Source organism: Ovis aries, chromosome 7, assembly GCF_016772045.2.
Source record: "Ovis aries strain OAR_USU_Benz2616 breed Rambouillet chromosome 7, ARS-UI_Ramb_v3.0, whole genome shotgun sequence".
NCBI lineage: Eukaryota > Metazoa > Chordata > Mammalia > Artiodactyla > Bovidae > Ovis > Ovis aries.
In genome coordinates this window covers 65,289,380-65,307,272 of record NC_056060.1, presented here as the reverse complement: position 1 = coordinate 65,307,272, position 17,893 = coordinate 65,289,380, and the positions used below count along the sequence as shown (strand labels likewise).

General features: G+C 42.6%; 1 protein-coding gene across 5 annotated transcripts in view; it reads right to left on the bottom strand.

Annotated features, from left to right (window-relative positions):
• SAMD4A (sterile alpha motif domain containing 4A) overlaps positions 1 to 17,893 on the bottom strand; it is a 227,157-nt gene that overhangs the window by 72,029 nt on the left and 137,235 nt on the right. For all 5 annotated transcript variants that reach the window (XM_027971877.2, XM_027971880.2, XM_042252547.2 and 2 more), the window contains exon 3: positions 17,153 to 17,671. In XM_027971877.2, the coding sequence (XP_027827678.1) occupies positions 17,153 to 17,671 (519 nt within the window). The remainder of the gene's footprint in view (positions 1 to 17,152; positions 17,672 to 17,893) is intronic.

Sequence of the window (17,893 nt, the reverse complement as noted above, 5' to 3'; positions counted from 1 at the left end):
AATCAATGGCTATGAGTAGCATAAAGTCTCAGAGAAGGCACTGGCAACCCCACTCCAGTACTCTTGCCTGGAAAATCCCATGGACGGAGGAGCCTGGTAGGCTGCAGTCCATGGGGTCGCGAAGAGTCGGACACGACTGAGCGACTTCACTTTCACTTTTCACTTTCATGCATTGGAGAAGGAAATGGCAACCCACTCCAGTGTTCTTGCCTGGAGAATCCCAGGGACAGGGGAGCCTGGTGGGCTGCTGTCTATGGGGTTGCACAGAGTTGGACATGACTGAAGCAACTTAGCAGCAGCAGCAGCAGCATAAAGTCTGGTTTCAATACTTAATCCTCAGTACCGAAATAATTACGCGTAAGATAGTTTATCATTTATTGGGCTGTAAGCATTGTACAAATAGATCTATATTACATGTCATACATTCACTCGGTAAGTATTTATTCAACACCCATGATACTCCAGGGAGGGTTTGAGACAGTAGGAATACTGTAGTTGACAAGGCTAGGTCCCTGGCCTCTTGGAATTAATAATCACATGGGGGAGATAGATAATAGACAAATAAATGAGTTAAAATAAATTTCCGACTTATGTAGAAACTTACTGTTTCTTCTGGAAACTCACTAAAAAGGCATCAAAGGCATAAATGCACAAGGACAAGGATGCAGAGAGAAGATGACAGAGATGACAGGAGATCACTCTGGGCATCAGTAGATCACTGAAGTCAACAAAATTTTGGAAGCTGGGAAACAGGAGGACATGAGGGTAACTGACTCAGTAGACCAAAGAAAGGTGACACATATGCCCGCAGTGATGAGGCACGCAACAGTTCACGCTGCAGAACTCCCAGGAAGTTTAGGCCTCCAAGATCGGGTACCTCAGAAGGCGGGGTGCTGGGAGTTGCTGGTAGAGAGCATGTGTAAGGTACAAGGACCACCTTAGATATTCTCTTACACCCAACAAAACCAGGCAACTTTCCTATCATCTTAGCACTTTTCTCCTAACAGTCCCCAGGACCCAGACAGCCAGACCTATATCTTCCAGAAGGAAAAAATGATTTCTCTAGGGAAAATGGACTAGTTCACGAGGTTAAGAATTACACCTGTGACTCCCCAAGAAACAATCTGGCCAGGGCCAACCAGGTCTCTCAGTGGTAAAATTCATATACATAAATTCTAGGGCCTTCCTCTTAAATGAAAGGATCCTTGCTTGAGATAAAGGGTCCAAAACAAACAGAACAATTAACTCAAGGCAGTAAGGACAATGTCAGGAGCTGAAAAAGACTTCAAAACACAGCTGAAACATCTGTAGAGACATTGGAAAGGCTTGCATTCATGAAACAAGAACAGAATGCAATATGAAAGGAACACTGAAAGAACAAGAACACTTGCAATTCAAAAACAGCAAAAATTAAAAATTATGGAGTAGGTTTAGAAGATAAAGTTATAGAAATCATCTGGAAAGTAGAACAGAAAGACTGAAAAAAGTAGAGCAAAAAGATTAAAAATAGGAAAAGGAAAGTTAAGGAAATTAGATAATCAAAAGTAGAGCTATTACCTCATTAAAATGGGAGGATCATTTTTTAAATTTGAGAAATTTTCCTAGAACTGAAGGAGCACAGGTTTTTCAATCAGGAGGGTTAGTGTAAAATCTCTCCAGAAAAAAAGAGGATTGCCCTTAGACCCAGAGAGGACTTTCACAATCACCCATGGGTGGTGATTATTACCCACTCTTTTAATATGAGGAAAGCAAAGCCAAGAGAGATTAAGGCATCTCTCCAAGGTCACACAGCTAATCATCAGTAGAACTGGTATCAGTGGACTCAGTCAGACCCAGGTTGGTCTGACTTCAAAGCACATGCTCTGAACTACAAGTCGATAGTGCCTGAGACCTTTCTGGACTCTGACTCTGCCATCGGTGTAATTGGCAACACTGCCAGATCCATGCTACAAGCATGCGTTCTTGAACTAGCCAAAGTATAACAGAGGCGGGAATGTTGAGAAATATGGGGTCATTTGCCCCAACTCTCCCTGTAACCATAAAAACTAGGCCACCTCTGTGGCTCTGTGACTCATCTTGGAACGATGAGACTTGAGGGAAGCAAACTTCTCCCAGCACCAAAGAAGACCCAGCTCTGCTGGGGATGGACTTAGGGATGGGGTTCCCACTGGGATCCTTATGACTGTCATGGACTCATCTGAGGTAGAAATTTCATCAAATTTCCCATTTGAAAGACATGGTGTTGGGAGTTTATAGATTCTTTATGATGAACATAAATTTGTGTTGCAAGCAAGCTTCTTCTAGAGTTCCAACAGCTCAGCCAAGGGCCCCAAATCTTTGCCAGTCTAGATAATTCCAAGGGGCTGAATCTAAGCTGATTGATCTAAAAGATGGGGCTGGGGCAGAGGGTAAAGGTATTTTTCCATAGCCTGTTCCCAAAGTCAGGATTCTTAAGTGAAATATCCGCAGAAAACATCTTGTCTTTCTCAGCCTGTGCCATTTAGGGTGCCAGAGAGGGTTCATAGGGTCAACACCTACGGAAGTAAATCAATACCCGAAATGAAGGAATTGAAGAAACTGGCCTGCTGGCAAAAGCAGTCTCCTAGGTCAAGGAATTTCAGCAGCCCACCAGCTTGAGAGTTTGACCCCCTAAGTGTATAAAGCTTCTTGCTCCGAAGCCAGTGCAGGGGCAGCCAAAAATACAAAACCTTGGTTACGTATAGGAACATATCTTTGTTCTCAGCCACTTGGTGGCTGTTTTTCTAGTGTGAAGACCCAAGAAATTAAAGTGAAATCCTTTACTTGCTTTGTCCTAAGAACAAGCACTTATTTCTTGTGTTGACCTTTCTAAAGGCTTCCCTCATAGCTCAGTGGGTAAAGAATCCGAAAAGTTGGTTTGTGCAACTGCAAAAGGATGGACGGCCGTGCACTGGCGAACATGTGGATGTGAACACAGAGATCGTCACGAGCATGACCCTGGTGTTGAGCTCCCCGAGGCAAGCGCTTTTCTCTGCGCAACTGCTTCTCCAGTACCCCATAATTAGCCTGCTCTCTGACCTGCATACAGATGGAGTGGCTGGGGAAGAGGAGCGAGAGAATAATTCTAGAAGCAAATAAAAATTATGCAGCTGTCTCTAGTGACAGAAAGAGATCCTCACCAACAGAAGATTTGGGAAAGAACTGTGACCGTACACAGCTTTATATTCTTTCTCACAAATCTCACAGATTAAAAACAAAGACTTCAAGCAACACTTCTTCGCTTCTAAGACATCTACCTTCTCTGAGTATTGACAAAACTCATTCCTGAGTTGTGGTGAGCTAGGGGACAAGGCTTACCTTGAATTTAGGGTCTGCAGCTCAGGTCCCAACTTAGGGATGGGCTGGCCTCAGTCACATTGTCACCCTCATACGCAAATTAGAGACATTCTTGGGAATCAGAAAATCCCAGTGCTGTGAGATTACAGGTCAGTTTGGACCTACCTTGCCAAAATTAAACAAACACAAGGATGCCATTATTGTACATGTAGTGAGTGCTGACTTTTAGAATAATATTTATATATAACATTCAGTGGGGATATTGAAATTATCCTGCTAAGAGCTGACTCATTGGAAAAGACTCTGATGCTGGGAGGGATTGGGGGCAGGAGGAGAAGGGGACGACAGAGGATGAGATGGCTAGATGGCATCACCGACTCGATGGACATGAGTTTGAGTGAATTCCGGGAGTTGGTGATGGACAGGGAGGCCTGGCTTGCTGCAATTCATGGGGCTGCAAAGAGTTGGACATGACTGAGTGACTGAACTGAAGTGAACTGAACTGAAGCCTACTAGAGTTAATAACGATATCACAGGTACCCAATAATTTCTTGGATAATGATGAACATGTGTGAATAATCCTCTTTCTCACAACCTATCTCCTTGAGGCCTAATGACTACTATAAAATCCTTCCAAATTTCCAGACACGCTGCAGTCCTGAGCTTCCTCCCAGCACACCCAGTGGATGCAATCCAGGCAGCATTCTAGCTGAGCCCTCACGTCCACATCTTTTCTCAGCAAGTTCTCTCTCTAAACTTGAAAGCTCCTGAAAGTATTTGGGATGGCCACATTCTCTCTGTTTAAAACACAGCTTGAGTCTGGAATTAGAACTGCCTGCCTTGTCCATCCAAAGCCACCTAAGTGTGACCTGTTAAAAACAGCAAACCCAAACCGAAAAAGTCACCTAAATCATTCCAAATTACTAATCAGAGAAGAGGACTCATTGCAACCATTGATAAAAAAATTGCAACCATTGATAAAAAAAATTATGCGATGAAATTCTTCCAGTATTTATTTAAAAATACTTTTATAGATTATTAACTTTGATTGAGAATCTCAGGAACTGGGGATCTTAACCTGATTCTAAGAGTTCCTGCTCATGAAGACTAGAAGCCAAGACAACTGACATTCCAAATCATAGTTTTAGTCCATGGAAAAATGATTTGATTAAAAAAGATCATTTCAGGCAACTCTGAAAGAACACCCCCACTATGTAAATGATGCCTGTACATAAAATATATTCTCTTCCATATGCTTCACCTTGATACTAATGATAGGTTAGGACAGTATACTAAGTTTCTTAATACTTGCCACTGTCATTCTTTTTCCACAGGAATTGAATTTCCAGGCTCTGTAGGAGTTTTGGTGCTATAGTTATCAATTGATGCTACTCACAAATGCCTCTCGGGAAACTGGGTCTAAGGAATATACACCTAATTTATTTTGACTTGGGTATAGCAGAAGTGGTTGTGTGTGTGTCTGTGTGTTCATGTTTAAATCCAAAATGGGCAGTAGCTTTTGAGAGTGCATCCTACCACTGTTTCGCTCCCACTGTGGAGATGTTTGACTTACTGGCACAGGAAGAAGACCAGCACCATGCCAAATATTTATCAGATCTCTTAAAACAAAGGACCTTCAAGCAGTCCACTTTCTTCAAAAAAAAAAAAAAATCCCATTCTGATGACACAACAACCACAGAGCAAGAGTGGATTACAGGTGGCTTGCGATGCAGGCACCAGGCAAAGGAACCTGGTGATCCTCTGGTTTTCTTTTTCTTTCTTTAAGCTCAGAAAGAATAGAAAATCTACACTGGGATTCTACATGCCATGGAGTTTTATCATCACCAAGATCTTTACCATAATTTTTGCAAATTTTCGTTTCTTTCTGTATGACACAGACCAAGGAACTCAAGACAGTACCTTTCATATTAATAAACTCTAATATGTTTCAAAATTACCAAATCACTCCTTTTTAGTATTATTGCTCCAGGCTAAATTACCCCGTCTTTTCTTTCAGAATATCTTTTTCTCTCTTCACTGACATTGTATCATTTTCATTTTATAAGTATGTATGTTTTATTTTTAACAGGTAATACATGGCACTAACACAGTACTCCCTTCAAAAGGGAGAGTGGAAAACTAACCTTCCCCCACCTCTGTCTGTCAGACTTCCCAGTTCCACAGTCCAGGTAGCAATCACGGGTGTTCACATTCTTTTAAAAATGAGGGGGACCAAAATCAATCAGGTTCTCCCTGACTGTGTATTTAATGATGACTATAGCAGGAGGATCTCTTCCTGGCTTTGACAAGTGCCAATTCTCTTAGACTAGCCCAGCACATTAGCTGGCATTTCATTTTTCTCCTCTGGCTCACCCCAAAGTAACAGCTCTGTACACTCAAACATCAGTGCTCTATGACTCAGTTTCTACCCCAGAAGCAGAGAGTGAAAGCACTATCAAGGATCCTTCCGGGTCATCCAACCTCATGCCTTGATAAAGAAGTACGAGTTCCTAAGAGTGCAAGAGTCCACACTGAGTTGGAGGTGGAGTGACTTGCCTAGGCAACTGATCTTTTCTTCCAAACACTCTGCACTCTTGGAACTGGCCACGTTTCCCTAGCCTGTATCTGTCTCTGTTAAGTCTTATTCTGGGGCTGCCCCGGTGGCCCAGTGGCTAAGAGTCCACCTGCTAATGCAGGGGATGTGGGTTTGATCCCTGCTCCGCAAAGATCCCACACGCCATGAGGCAACTAAGCCCACGCTCTGCAACTACTGAGCCAGTGTTCCAGAGCCCTTGAGCCACAACTGCTGAGCCCACGCGCTACAACTATGGAAGCCCGAGTACCTAGAGCTGGTGCTCTGCAACAAGAGAAGCCGCTGCAATGAGAAGCCCGGGTACTGCAATTAGGGAATAGCCCCCACTTGCTGCAACTGGAGAAGGCCTGCGCACAGCAAGGAAGACCCGACACAGCCAAAAATAAACAAACAAGTAAATAAACCTTTTTCTGTTACTTAAGGATCATTTAAATAAATTTGAATAGTATCTTTACACTTATTGCCAGTTAAAAAAATTATTTCTTTTAGCAATGGATCCTGAAGAAACAAAAACAAAATTTCACCTTGTTCTTACTCTTTCTTTTTCTTCTGGTCCATTTTAAGCTATTTAGGAAGACAGACCACAGCAACAATCCTGAGGGGTGATTATATGTATTTGTGGAGGGCAGCTCTCTACAGAGCTGGCAAAGCATCTTGATTTCAATTGCGTCTATCGGAAGAGACGTGTCTTAGAACTGCCCTAGGAGAGCTGTTTCACCTGAGTTTACTGCAGAGCCTGGGTTGGGAATGAATACCACTTACTTGTATCAGCTTGACAACCAGTGCAGAAATAACAATAACGAGGCCTATTATTTGCTGAGCATCTCCTATTGGCAAGTGCTTTATATACATTTTTCATTTAATCCTCACAACCCTAAGAAGCTCTCATCTCATCTTCACTTGCCCAATTTGCTGGACCACTCAGTACTCTCCATTCCTTTCCAACTACTCATGTATGCCCATGGCTCTTCAGTGACTAGAATTGACTTGTGTACTTCTGCTCCCATCAGCTGACCTGCAGGTGTACCAAGAGGCAGTTGAATTTTTTCCCAACATCTATTTTTCCTAGTTGTACTTGCTACTGTGAATGTATCACTTTAAAAAAGTATAACAGAAATGATGACATATAAATTACAAAAAAAGCTAACTACTCAAAAACTTTGTTACAAGCTTTAGAAATACTCATTGTTTTACTTTTAAAAATCTACTGTTGAATTCAGTGTTAGTGACAAAACTATAAGGTAAATTATAAAAACAGGAAAGCCAGAATCTGGAAAGATTCTATGCTCTGTTTTTGGAAATGTCGTCAAATTCCAGTTCCATTTTAAGGAAATCATAGACAATAATGCATCAAGGGTGTGATTTATGCACAAAAGAGCAGACTCAGTCAGAAATGCTGTTCTCAAAGGACCATCGCACTATACAAAAGATGGAACAAGAATGCATTTACACATTAAGATAAAATAATATGTTTAAAGTCTTAAGCCTTTTCTATGATCCCCTGCTTTAAATGGCTATTGCGATTAACACATTACCTACCCTGATCAAGCCAATTAAGAGGTTGCCTCAGTTCAGTTCAGTTCAGTTGCTCAGTTGTGTCTGACTCTTTGTGACCCCATGGACTGCAGCACACCAGGCTTCCTGTCCATCACCAACTCCTGGAGCTTGCTCAAACTCATGTCCATCAAGTCGGTGATGCCATCCAAGCATCTCATCCTCTGTCATCCCCTTCTCCTGCCTTCAATCTTTCCCAGCATCAGGGTCTTTTCCAGTGAGGCAGTTCTTTGCATCAGATGGCCAAAGTACTGGAGCCTCAGCTTCAGCATCAGTCCTTCCAATGAATATTTAGGACTGATTTCCTTTAGGATGGACTAGTTGGATCTCCTTGCAGTCCAGGGGACTCTTAAGAGTCTTCTCCAATACCACAGTTCAAAAGGATCAATTCTTCAGTGCTCAGCTTTCCTTATAGTCCAACTGTCACATCCATACACGACTACTGGAAAAACTATAGCTTTGACAAGACAGACCTTTGTCAGCAAAGTAATGTCTTTGCTTTTTAATATGCTGTCTAGGTTGGTCATAACTTTTCTTCCAAGGAGCAAGTGTCTTTTAATCTCATGGCTGCAGTCACCATCTGCAGTGATTTTGGAGCCCAAGAAAATAAAGTCTGTCACTGTTTCCTTTGTTTCCCCACCTATTTGCCTACTGAAATGTATTTCCATTTTATAGATGAAGAAAGGAGGTTTAGAGGTCAAGTAATTTGTCCATGTTCACATACCTACTTATTGGTGCAGCTGGAATTTAAAATCACGTCGTCTGACTTCAAAGCCATATTCTTGATTTTGATCAAGGCTGCCTCATCATTTATACTCTAAACTTGAATATCTAAAATGCCACTTGTAGCCTTATAATTCTCTTTGCATTGTAATGTCTTATTGTGCAAAGGAGAAGGCTAAAGTACAAAATAATCTATTATAGCTTTTTTAGTTCCATATAGGTTTTGATGGGCTCTTCCAAAAGGATGCTTCTCAGGAAGGTTGGCTGTGAAACCAATTTCTAAAGCAAACCTTGTTCTCTCACTGGCTCTAACATTTAATTATAGCCATGGAATTGGTCTATGGGAATGGTCCAGAATTTTGGCAAAGAATGACTGCCTCAGGGCATGTTGGGAGTTTTAGCCTTTTTCCAATCCACAAAAATCCTTTATAGCATTTCCCAGATTTTGGAAGTCCCCTTCCCCATTTCGATACCCTTCTCTTACTTGACTTACACCAGAGATTTCCCAAGACTGTATTTTACCTAAAAGAATGTTGAGGACAAGGGTGTAGGTAAGAGGATGGCAGGAATGATACTGACGGTGTTTAAACACATATCCCAAATTAATAGTAATTGCTTCTGCTGAAATTTATCCTCCTCTGTCACCATGGAATTCAAGAGTCTCATTTGCTTACTATTAGTAATATCAAAGGGGCTTCCCAGGTAGTGCTAGTGGTAAAGAACCCACCTCCCATGCAGGAGACATAAGAGAGGTGAGTTAGATCCTGGGTTGGGAAAATCCCCTGGAGGAGGATGTGGCAACTTTATTATTCTTGCTGGAGAATCCCATAGACAGAGGAGCCTGGCAGGCCACAGTCCACAGCGCCGCAAAGAGTGGGACACAACTGAAGCGACGAAGCGCACTGCACAACTCAGCAAAATGTAAGTGAAGTCGCCCAGTCGTGTCCGACTCTTTGTGACCCCATGGACTGTAGCCCACCAGGCTTCTCCCTCCATGGGATTCTCCAGGCAAGAGTACTGGAGTGGGTTGTCATTTCCTTCTCCAGGGGATCTTCCCAACCCAGGGATCGAACCGGGGTCTCCCGCATTCCAGGCAGACGCTTTAACCTCTGAGCCACCGGGGAAGTCCAAAATGTAAAGCAATCATCAATCAATTAAAAATAAGTAAATATAATTTTTCAAAAGAGAAGCTACATTCATGATATATCTTTCCTCAGTGTAACCTGAGTTTATCCCCAGATATCTTAAAGGTGAGAAAAGGAAAAAAAAAAAAAAACAAGATTAAAAGATTTTTTTTGCCCCATTATTCATGGATTAAACCTATAACTCTAAACTCTAACTTTAGAGCTTATAACTATAAATCTTGTGAAATAATAGAAATCCCAAGATTACAGGGCTCAAAAACAAAAACAAAAAAACACAAAAACAATCTAAAAGAAGCCAGCTTGTTCATCTCCTTTTTCCTCCCCTTTTCCAGGCTAGTCCAGTTTAAGTCATTTATTCTAGCCAGAATCCACCCTATTTTTGAAGTACAGTGGGGAATTAGAAACACTACTGCCTTCCTCAGTAGGTCATCTAGTGTTTAATAACTCTCACTGTCATTAGAGTCTAAAAAAATCCTCGTGAACAGGGGCTGGATGGCACATCCTCATGATCCAAGGCATGTGTACCAAGGAGGTCTTTGACTTTTCCCAAGCTGTGGGATCTCTGATGCACAATAAAACAAGCAGACTTCTTGCTTACCACAGTGTTTTTTCTGATTTTTTCTTTCCCAAGTCCCGGAAAACAAACACTAGACATGGTGAGGAAAAGCAAGGTCCTATAAAACCTTTGGACTTTTGGAAACAGGCAAAGGATCAGGCAGTGGCAATATTGGGTCCTCTGAGATATCACTGAGCCATCTTCACAATGTGGTATCAGGAAGGCCAGGGCCATATTTAAAAACAGTTTCCCCCAAAGGGAAGGAAGCTGAAGCTAAAAATATATCATGCCAGCTGTTATAAATGCTTCTCAAAGGAAGCAAAGCAACTAGAGTTACCTCTTTGAAGAGCAAATGAGGGGCTAAGGAAATAATGGAATTTTTCAGTTGTATGCCAGGTTGGCTACATTTTGGGGAGGAAGAAATTTTCCACTGAGAAAGAAAAATCTGTTGTTAAAAAGACAAAATAATTCCATGAAAATTTAAAAAGGAACTCCAGTAACACCAGTGGCTCTGAAGGCTTAGGATGGAGATGACCTACAGCCAGCAAGATAGAAGTGAGATCTCCAAGCCTTGCTCCTCTTTCCAGTTTCCAGGAGGCCACTTGCCAAGACCTCTCCTTATTAGACCTTCCGAAAGCTGAGTGGTCTCTCTCCTCCCTTTGAATGTGTGTCCTGATGGTTTGTTACAGGCTAGTTGGAATGAGCTTGAAATAGATGGTGGCCTTGTAAGAAAATGAGAAGAGAAGAGGGAAAAGGAAGGACTTGAGCCAAATGAGTACTTTTGAAACAGCTGGCCTGGGCTGCCTAAGGGGCTGGTGGAATTGGAAGATTTTCTTTTTTCAGTTGCAGATTCAGGGTTCCCAAAGGAGCCACTTTTCCTGAGATCTACGTCACCTCTACTTTTCACCTTGCCTGATGAAGTAGTTTTGTCTTAGGTATTGGCTCTCTGGGGCCCAAGAGCCACCTTTTCATTAAGGGATGGATCCTAGACCCCACAAGAAGGTCGAGAAACAGGATCAAAGCCCAAGAAATATCCAGTATGGCCCAGTAGTTTTTAGTTTCTAACTTTCAATTTTGAAATAATTACAGATCTATAAGAAACTGCAAAAATACTATAGGGTGAGGTCCCATGTGCTCATTCCCCCAGCATCGTCCAAGGCGACATTTTACACAACAATAGTGTGTTAACAAAACTAGGAAACTGACACAAACATAATACTGTTAATGAGACTACAGACCTTACTCAGATCTCAGCAGATTTTGTACACACTATTTTCTTTGGTATGAATTTGTGCATCTTATTACCTGTATAAATTCATATGCCCACCTCCACAATCAAGATCACAGCATGTTACTAAAGGTCTATTAGCACTGAGATCAGGTTGGTAACATGTCACAAAGAAAGGAAGAGTAATGATAAATGTCACTGTGAGGATGAAGGCAGAATGCTAAATGACCACCAAATATTTAGCGAATTATATTATCACCAAATATTTAGTGAATTCCCAAGAATACTTTCTCCTATGTTTTGGAAATTTGATAATTTCATGAACATCTGTGCAGTGAGCCCAGGAATTTATTAAGTCCCTACTGCTGAGCAAATGTTTCTGGCAGGGCAGGCAGACAGGCTTTAGCTCACATGCCATCTCTTGTTGAATTATAGTGGCTGCCTTGAGGGGCATATTGAGGAGGATGTGGAGGCCACATCTGGGCTTAGAAGGACACAACCATTTTCTAAGAGATGCTCTACCACGAGAGAATGGCAGCTGAATATGTGCCAGGAATTTGCCATCTCCAATATTTCTGTGACTTTTTGAGGGTGTTCTAGGTGTGAGGAAAGAGAGGTAAAGAGGACAACACCCTTGTTTCCAAGGGGTTCATAGTCAGGAAGGGGAGGCAAAGATGTCAACCAAGAACTGGAACACAGAATGCTTGCTACATGGGTCAGTTCAGAGCTAGCATACTTGGGGCATATGACTTAGATGGGCTCTGACATTGATCAAGGTACTCAGCCTCTCTGGGCCTTAGTTTCCTCATCTGTCAGATGGGGATAACAATATGAGCCACATCATGGAGCTACAAAAGTTCAGTGAGTTAATATTTATGTAAAGGGTTCTGAAGAGTACCCAGCATGTAGTAAACACGATGCAGTGATCACTGTTAAGTTACTTTTCATAACCCATGGTACCAAATTGTTTTTAATATATAGCTTTTATTAGCATAAAAGTCAATTGAGGTTAATAAAAGAAATACTGAGACTCCAAGCTGCACCATGAGACTGTAGTTGAAGTGGGCAGCTCAGATGGAGCATTCTGGAATAATTTTTGCAACCCAAAGTTTCTGAGTTTTTATCTCAGATGAGGCTAGCAAAGGTTGGCATGTTTTCAAACCCAAATGTAAAGCATGCGAAGAAAAATCAAGTATTATCAACAGTTTGAATGAAAACAGGCTCCTTGCATTTGTAACTGCAGCATATAGTTTTTTCCCAGGTCAAAGTCCACCAGCAAGGGTAGAAAATGGTTAGAAAGTCAGTCTGGGGCAATGGAGGTGGCACTGACCTCTACACAGCAGGATTCTGAGGGCTCTTAAGAAAACCTGGATGGTTCTTTTCCTGGAAGATTTACTTTTCCTATAGATGACTTGAGACAGAAAGAAAACCTAAAAGTGCTAAGGCAGGTTCTAGGTACACTGCATTTGGAATTGCTTGTGATGGCCAAAACAAAGTTGACTAAGACATGTGTATAATTCGTGACAGCCAATACCTTGGTCCCACAGACTCATGATGAAGAACCTGCAGATTCTTGCTCTCAGTCATCAGACCCTCTTAAAAAGAGAGCTAGGTACTGAAAGCAGATTCTTCCCTCTCGTCTGAAACACCTTGATGCTATCTAAAATGGTGCCTCATAGACTCTCAACAGTCCCAACCCATTCCTCTCCTATCTCATGGAAGAAAAGGCCCAGCTCAAACATCCTATGAGATCTCATTTAACTTCTGCAGTCACTAAAAGGCACTCTCTCCTCTGTCTAAATGAATTAAAATACGTTGATTCTTATTAAATTAGGGCATAGTTTTTGCCTCCTACTCAGCCTCATCTTAAATCCCTTCCTCAACAACCTGCATGGTTCTATTTTTTAAAGCATCACTTTCTTCATCTCAATGTGCAAGCACCTTCTCAAAGTCAATACACATTCAAAAGCAAGCTTCTAGCTAGTTTCTTGCCTCTTATCTCACTGGAATCACTAACTCAACTGTCTTCATCCCTTAAATGCCTATCATGTGTGAAGCACTTCCAATTGATCTCTAAGATCCCTCTTTTTCCCAGTGGTAGTTATTTTATTCAGTGGTAGTTGGCAAGGTGCTTTCTGCCTGTGTCCCCTCTGCCTCTGATTCCTCTTCTTCCTGGGCACACAGCGAGACTGTATCTACCACACCCCTGCTATTAGATGTGGCCATGTGACAGAGTTCTAGCCAGTGGGATGTGAGTGAAGATTAGCTGTCCATGAAATCTTCCCAAGAAGACTTCCCCCATCTCTTTCTCCTTCCTGTGGTTTGACAAGCCTGGTCACTTTGGGCTACATGTGGTGAAGATGGCAGAGACATGAGACAGAAAGAGCCTGGGTTCATGAATAACTGCTTAGAAGAACGTCACATGTCAATCAGGGACACCTGTTCTGGATTTTACATTAGTCAAAAACAAACTTTTATGTGGGTTTGTTTCTTTTAGCAGCAAGGACTACCCCAAGAGATCAGTGAAGGCTCCAGTCTCATAAGATTTCTCTCTTAATAAATCCAGTGATCACTTCGTTCTCATCTTATTGGACCTATCAGTAGCAGTTGAGTCAGTTGACCACTTTTTCCTACTTGAAACCTTTTCTTCATTGTCTTGCCACACACACACACACACACACACACACACACACACACACACACACACGACTTTTCTCCAACTTCAATGGTTTCTCCTTGATTTGCTGCTTCTTTCCCTTCTCCCCAGGCTTCATGATGATGTGCTCGGGCTCAGTCCTCAGTCTTCTCTATCTGCATCTCTACCATGGTGATCTTATCTCATAGTTTCATAATTTTACATACCACCCATGTGCTGGTAACTCCCAAAGTTCTACCTTAGGTCAGTCTTCTCTCCCAAACTGCATGCTCATATATCCAACTGCTTACTAGATGTCTCTGGTGGTCTAACAGATGTATAAAGTCACCATATAGGACACTGAACTTAGGCAAAAAACCCTGGAGTCATTCTTGAGTTCTTCCCCCTGACGACTCATTTATTCTGTCAGGAAATCCTGTTGGCTGTACTTTCAAAATACATCTAGACTTGACCACTTCTCCCCCTCCTACTGTGGCCATCCTGGTCCAAGTAATCAATAACTTGCCTGGATTACTGCAATAGTCTCTTAACTAGTCTTCGTGTATCTGTCCTTGCCCTGGTATAATCTATTCTTAACACAGTGGCCAAAACTATCCCCCTTAAAACACAAGCCAGATCACATCACTCAATTGCCAAAAACCCTCTGAGGGGGTTGCTTAGAGCAAAAGTCGAGGTCCTTACAACAACCCACAATACCCAGCACGATCTCTCCCTCCCCGTTACCTCTGCAACCTCTACCACGGCTGTCTACCTCACTCACTCATTTTTAGCCAACAACCTTGTTTGCTTTTTCCCAAACAAGCTGGCACTTTTCTATCTTGTGATCTGAACCCTTAAGGCCAAACCATTTTCTGCTGCAGTGAAATGGTCATAGCATATTCAAGGCCCCCTAGACCACTCTGCATGGCCTGGGCTCAGGAAAGCACAATGCCAATGAGCACAAGAGTCTGGGGAGGGCAGTTAATGCCAGTGCTTTGCTGTTCATTGTCTTGCCCAGTCCCTCTCATTCATTTAGCAGACACTCACTGAGTGCTTACTGCTGCCAGCCCTGGCCAGGGCATTCATATACATAATCTCATTTACCCTCACCACAACCCTCACAGGTAGATATCATGAACGCTTCCATTTTGCAAGTGGTGACCTTGCTCAGAGAGGTGAAGTAACTTGGCCTAGTTGTAGGTAGCTAATTGCAGGTCTGAGATTTGGACCCAGGTAGCAGTGACACCAAAGTCTTTTTTCTGTTCACTATGTCAAGCTGCCTCCCAGGTGCTCGGAAGATAGTTGATAGAAGCGTTGAGTTAATGAATGACCCAAAGGACTGCAGTTTGGATAAGCACAATTTAGCCACTATCAACAATGCAGAGGAGTAAAGCAATGACATTAAGATTGTGTTAAAGAGATGTTCTTAAAATACAAGTGTTGATATGACCCAGTGAAACTTTCTGGAGGAAACATCTGAGCTCTTATCTTCTTTACTGATGCTCCAAAAAAGGGCTCTAATCCCTTTTGTAATATGTAATCTTTTTCTAATTGTAATCTAGCTATCTTCTTAAACTTCCAAGTCCTTTTCAGCTCAAGTACTATCCTGGACTCAAAGGCCTAGGAGACCATGACAAGCATCTAAGCATTTCCTTCCCATCTTCTGGGCTTGGTTGCCACAGTGAAATATAAAAGTGACAATCTGATAACCATCTCAAATGTACTAATCTTATCAAGACCCGACAAAAATGTGTTACATCAGCAGAGATGGAAATGTGATGACCCCAGACTAATTTCAAGATGGATGACATAAAACTCAACCTCTTAAAATAAAGAAGACCAAGTTTTGAGAGGGCAGGCAGCTCAGAGCTTGCATCTCTCCTAACTATCAAAGAATTTTGAAATAATTACTAGATTCTGTCACCAACCCAGGAAACTCAGGCCAAGAAGTTCTGCAGTCTCAGCCTGCATGTGTCTGAATAGTTCAAGCCATCACTTTCCATCACACAGAGGTTAGTGAAACCGTTTCCTGGATTACTAGTCTGTGAACAAAACCTGTCACAGAACCTCTTACACAATAAATTAATGATGTAATAATCACCTAATTCCCCAAATATGCAAGTTATCAATATCTAAATGTGAAAATGGACAAAAGAATTTTAAAACCTCGTGTTGTGGCATTATCAAAGCAGTATCTGAAGTTTTTCTTTGATTATTTCACTGAAGTACTGTTTCAATCAATGTAGTGAAAATTCCACACACTTACGTACTTAAGAAAGCCATTTAAAAAGGCCCATTAGCCCCAAGATCCATGTGGAGGCAGAGGCCAAGAAGCTGTCACTGCCAATTCCTCATACTCTCAGATCTTTTCATTGGGGGTTCCTGCCTGTTGACAGGCACACACAGTCTAACTGAGAAAGCTTTTCCCCAAGAAAGTTATCTTGGGCCTGACACCATCTTCAGAGACACATGCAAACTAGCATCAAGGAATTCTCTTCAATGGTGGGCCACTCTCCCACGCACTTTATAGACGTGCCAGTAGCATCTATGTCACTTTGCTCAGCCTAAGTGGGGAGCCACACAGAGCCACCAGACCCAGGCCTGGTCCCATCTGTGGGCAGAGTACTTTGCTTTAGTGTTCAAAGAGCAGAGGGCTGCCCTCTGCTCTCCCCTCTGCCAAAGCCGTTCCTGCCCCACCTCTCCTAAGGGGTTAGACTGAGCGAGAAGGCCACAGCATTCACACCAGGCCGTAGACAGAGCAGCATTCTCAGTTAGCAAACCTGCTCCCCCTGGTCAGGAGGAAAAGTAACCCTGATAACTGGGGATTAAGACAAGGGGATGCAAGGGAGGGAACATTCCAGGGTGAAATTTTAAAAAAAAGAAAGAAAGAAAGAGAAAGAAAGGAAGGGGGAAAAAAGGAGAGAAAGAAAGGAAAAGGAAAAAAAAAAAGAAGTGGAAAAAGAAAAGAAAATGCACAAAGCCCATGAGGCTGTCTGGTTAAACATGGGTTAGAATCAGGTACAGAGCATCACACAGGAACTCAATGTCTTGGCAAATCCAAAAACCCCAGGTAAAAGGTACTGGGTGAAGGCATTTCTGTTTGTGGAAAGCAGAAGTTTCCTTCTTTCACCACTTAATCTCATATTTAATTTTTTCTTTTTTTTAATCTATTTGTAACCCAAATTTAAACCATCAATCATTTTTACCTGCCCAGGATTTTTCTCTTTCAGGAGTCGAAAGAACAACAAACACGGGGTCCAAAAAGCCCTTTCCCACAGCCAATTTCAATCAGCCCTTCTCTCCCAGGGTTACGGGGTGCCCAGAGCAGACATTCCCAGCGGGACATGCCACACACAGCAAGTCACCAAACCAGACTGCACTAAAGGGCTTCTGGGGGACTTACTTGTACTTGTGCTGGTTCCAATCGTATTGATTGTGGTGGGGACGGATGAAGATGAGTAGAGGGGCACGTGGCCGTTCTCACACCCCAGACTTTTGTCCTGCCAGTTGGAGGCGTTGATGCAAATCCCAGAATCCCGAGAGTTCTGCCACCCATTAAGCTTGTCATCGGAGTTTTGTCTTTGGTGATAGTAGTGCGTCTGCCCATAATCCACAGAGTCCGAGCGGCCTCGGTTCTGGCCGCCAAAGCTGGTCGACGTACGGTCCTCCAAGTGGTTCAGCCACATGGCCAAAGCACTGCGGTCTTCCAGTGAAGTGGCCGGATGGATCAAAGCGTAGGACAGCAGCTGCCTGCTCTCCTCGATGTGCTGGTTGTGTTCAATGGAGTGTGCCAGGATTTTGGGCAGCAGTTTCATATACTCTACTTTTGCGTCGAGGTTTCCTGGCTTCAGCAAAGGCAGGTGAGTTAACAGGAGGGAAATCACTTTATCCTTGGATTCCTGTTGCCATTGGTTAATGATTCCTGAAAAGGAAAACAGGCAGGGCAAATAAGCAGATACACCACCATGGCACCAAGCAGCACACTGTATAAAGAGAACTCCTGGGGCCTGCAGTCTCAGTCTAGGCACCCGGGCTAAATTTCTCAAAACAGCCTCTGCCTCGAGTAGAGATCTGACCTGAGGTTGTCAAGGGGCACTGACTTCAGTGAAACACTAACACTCTGAGGTGTTTGCTCAATCTAACT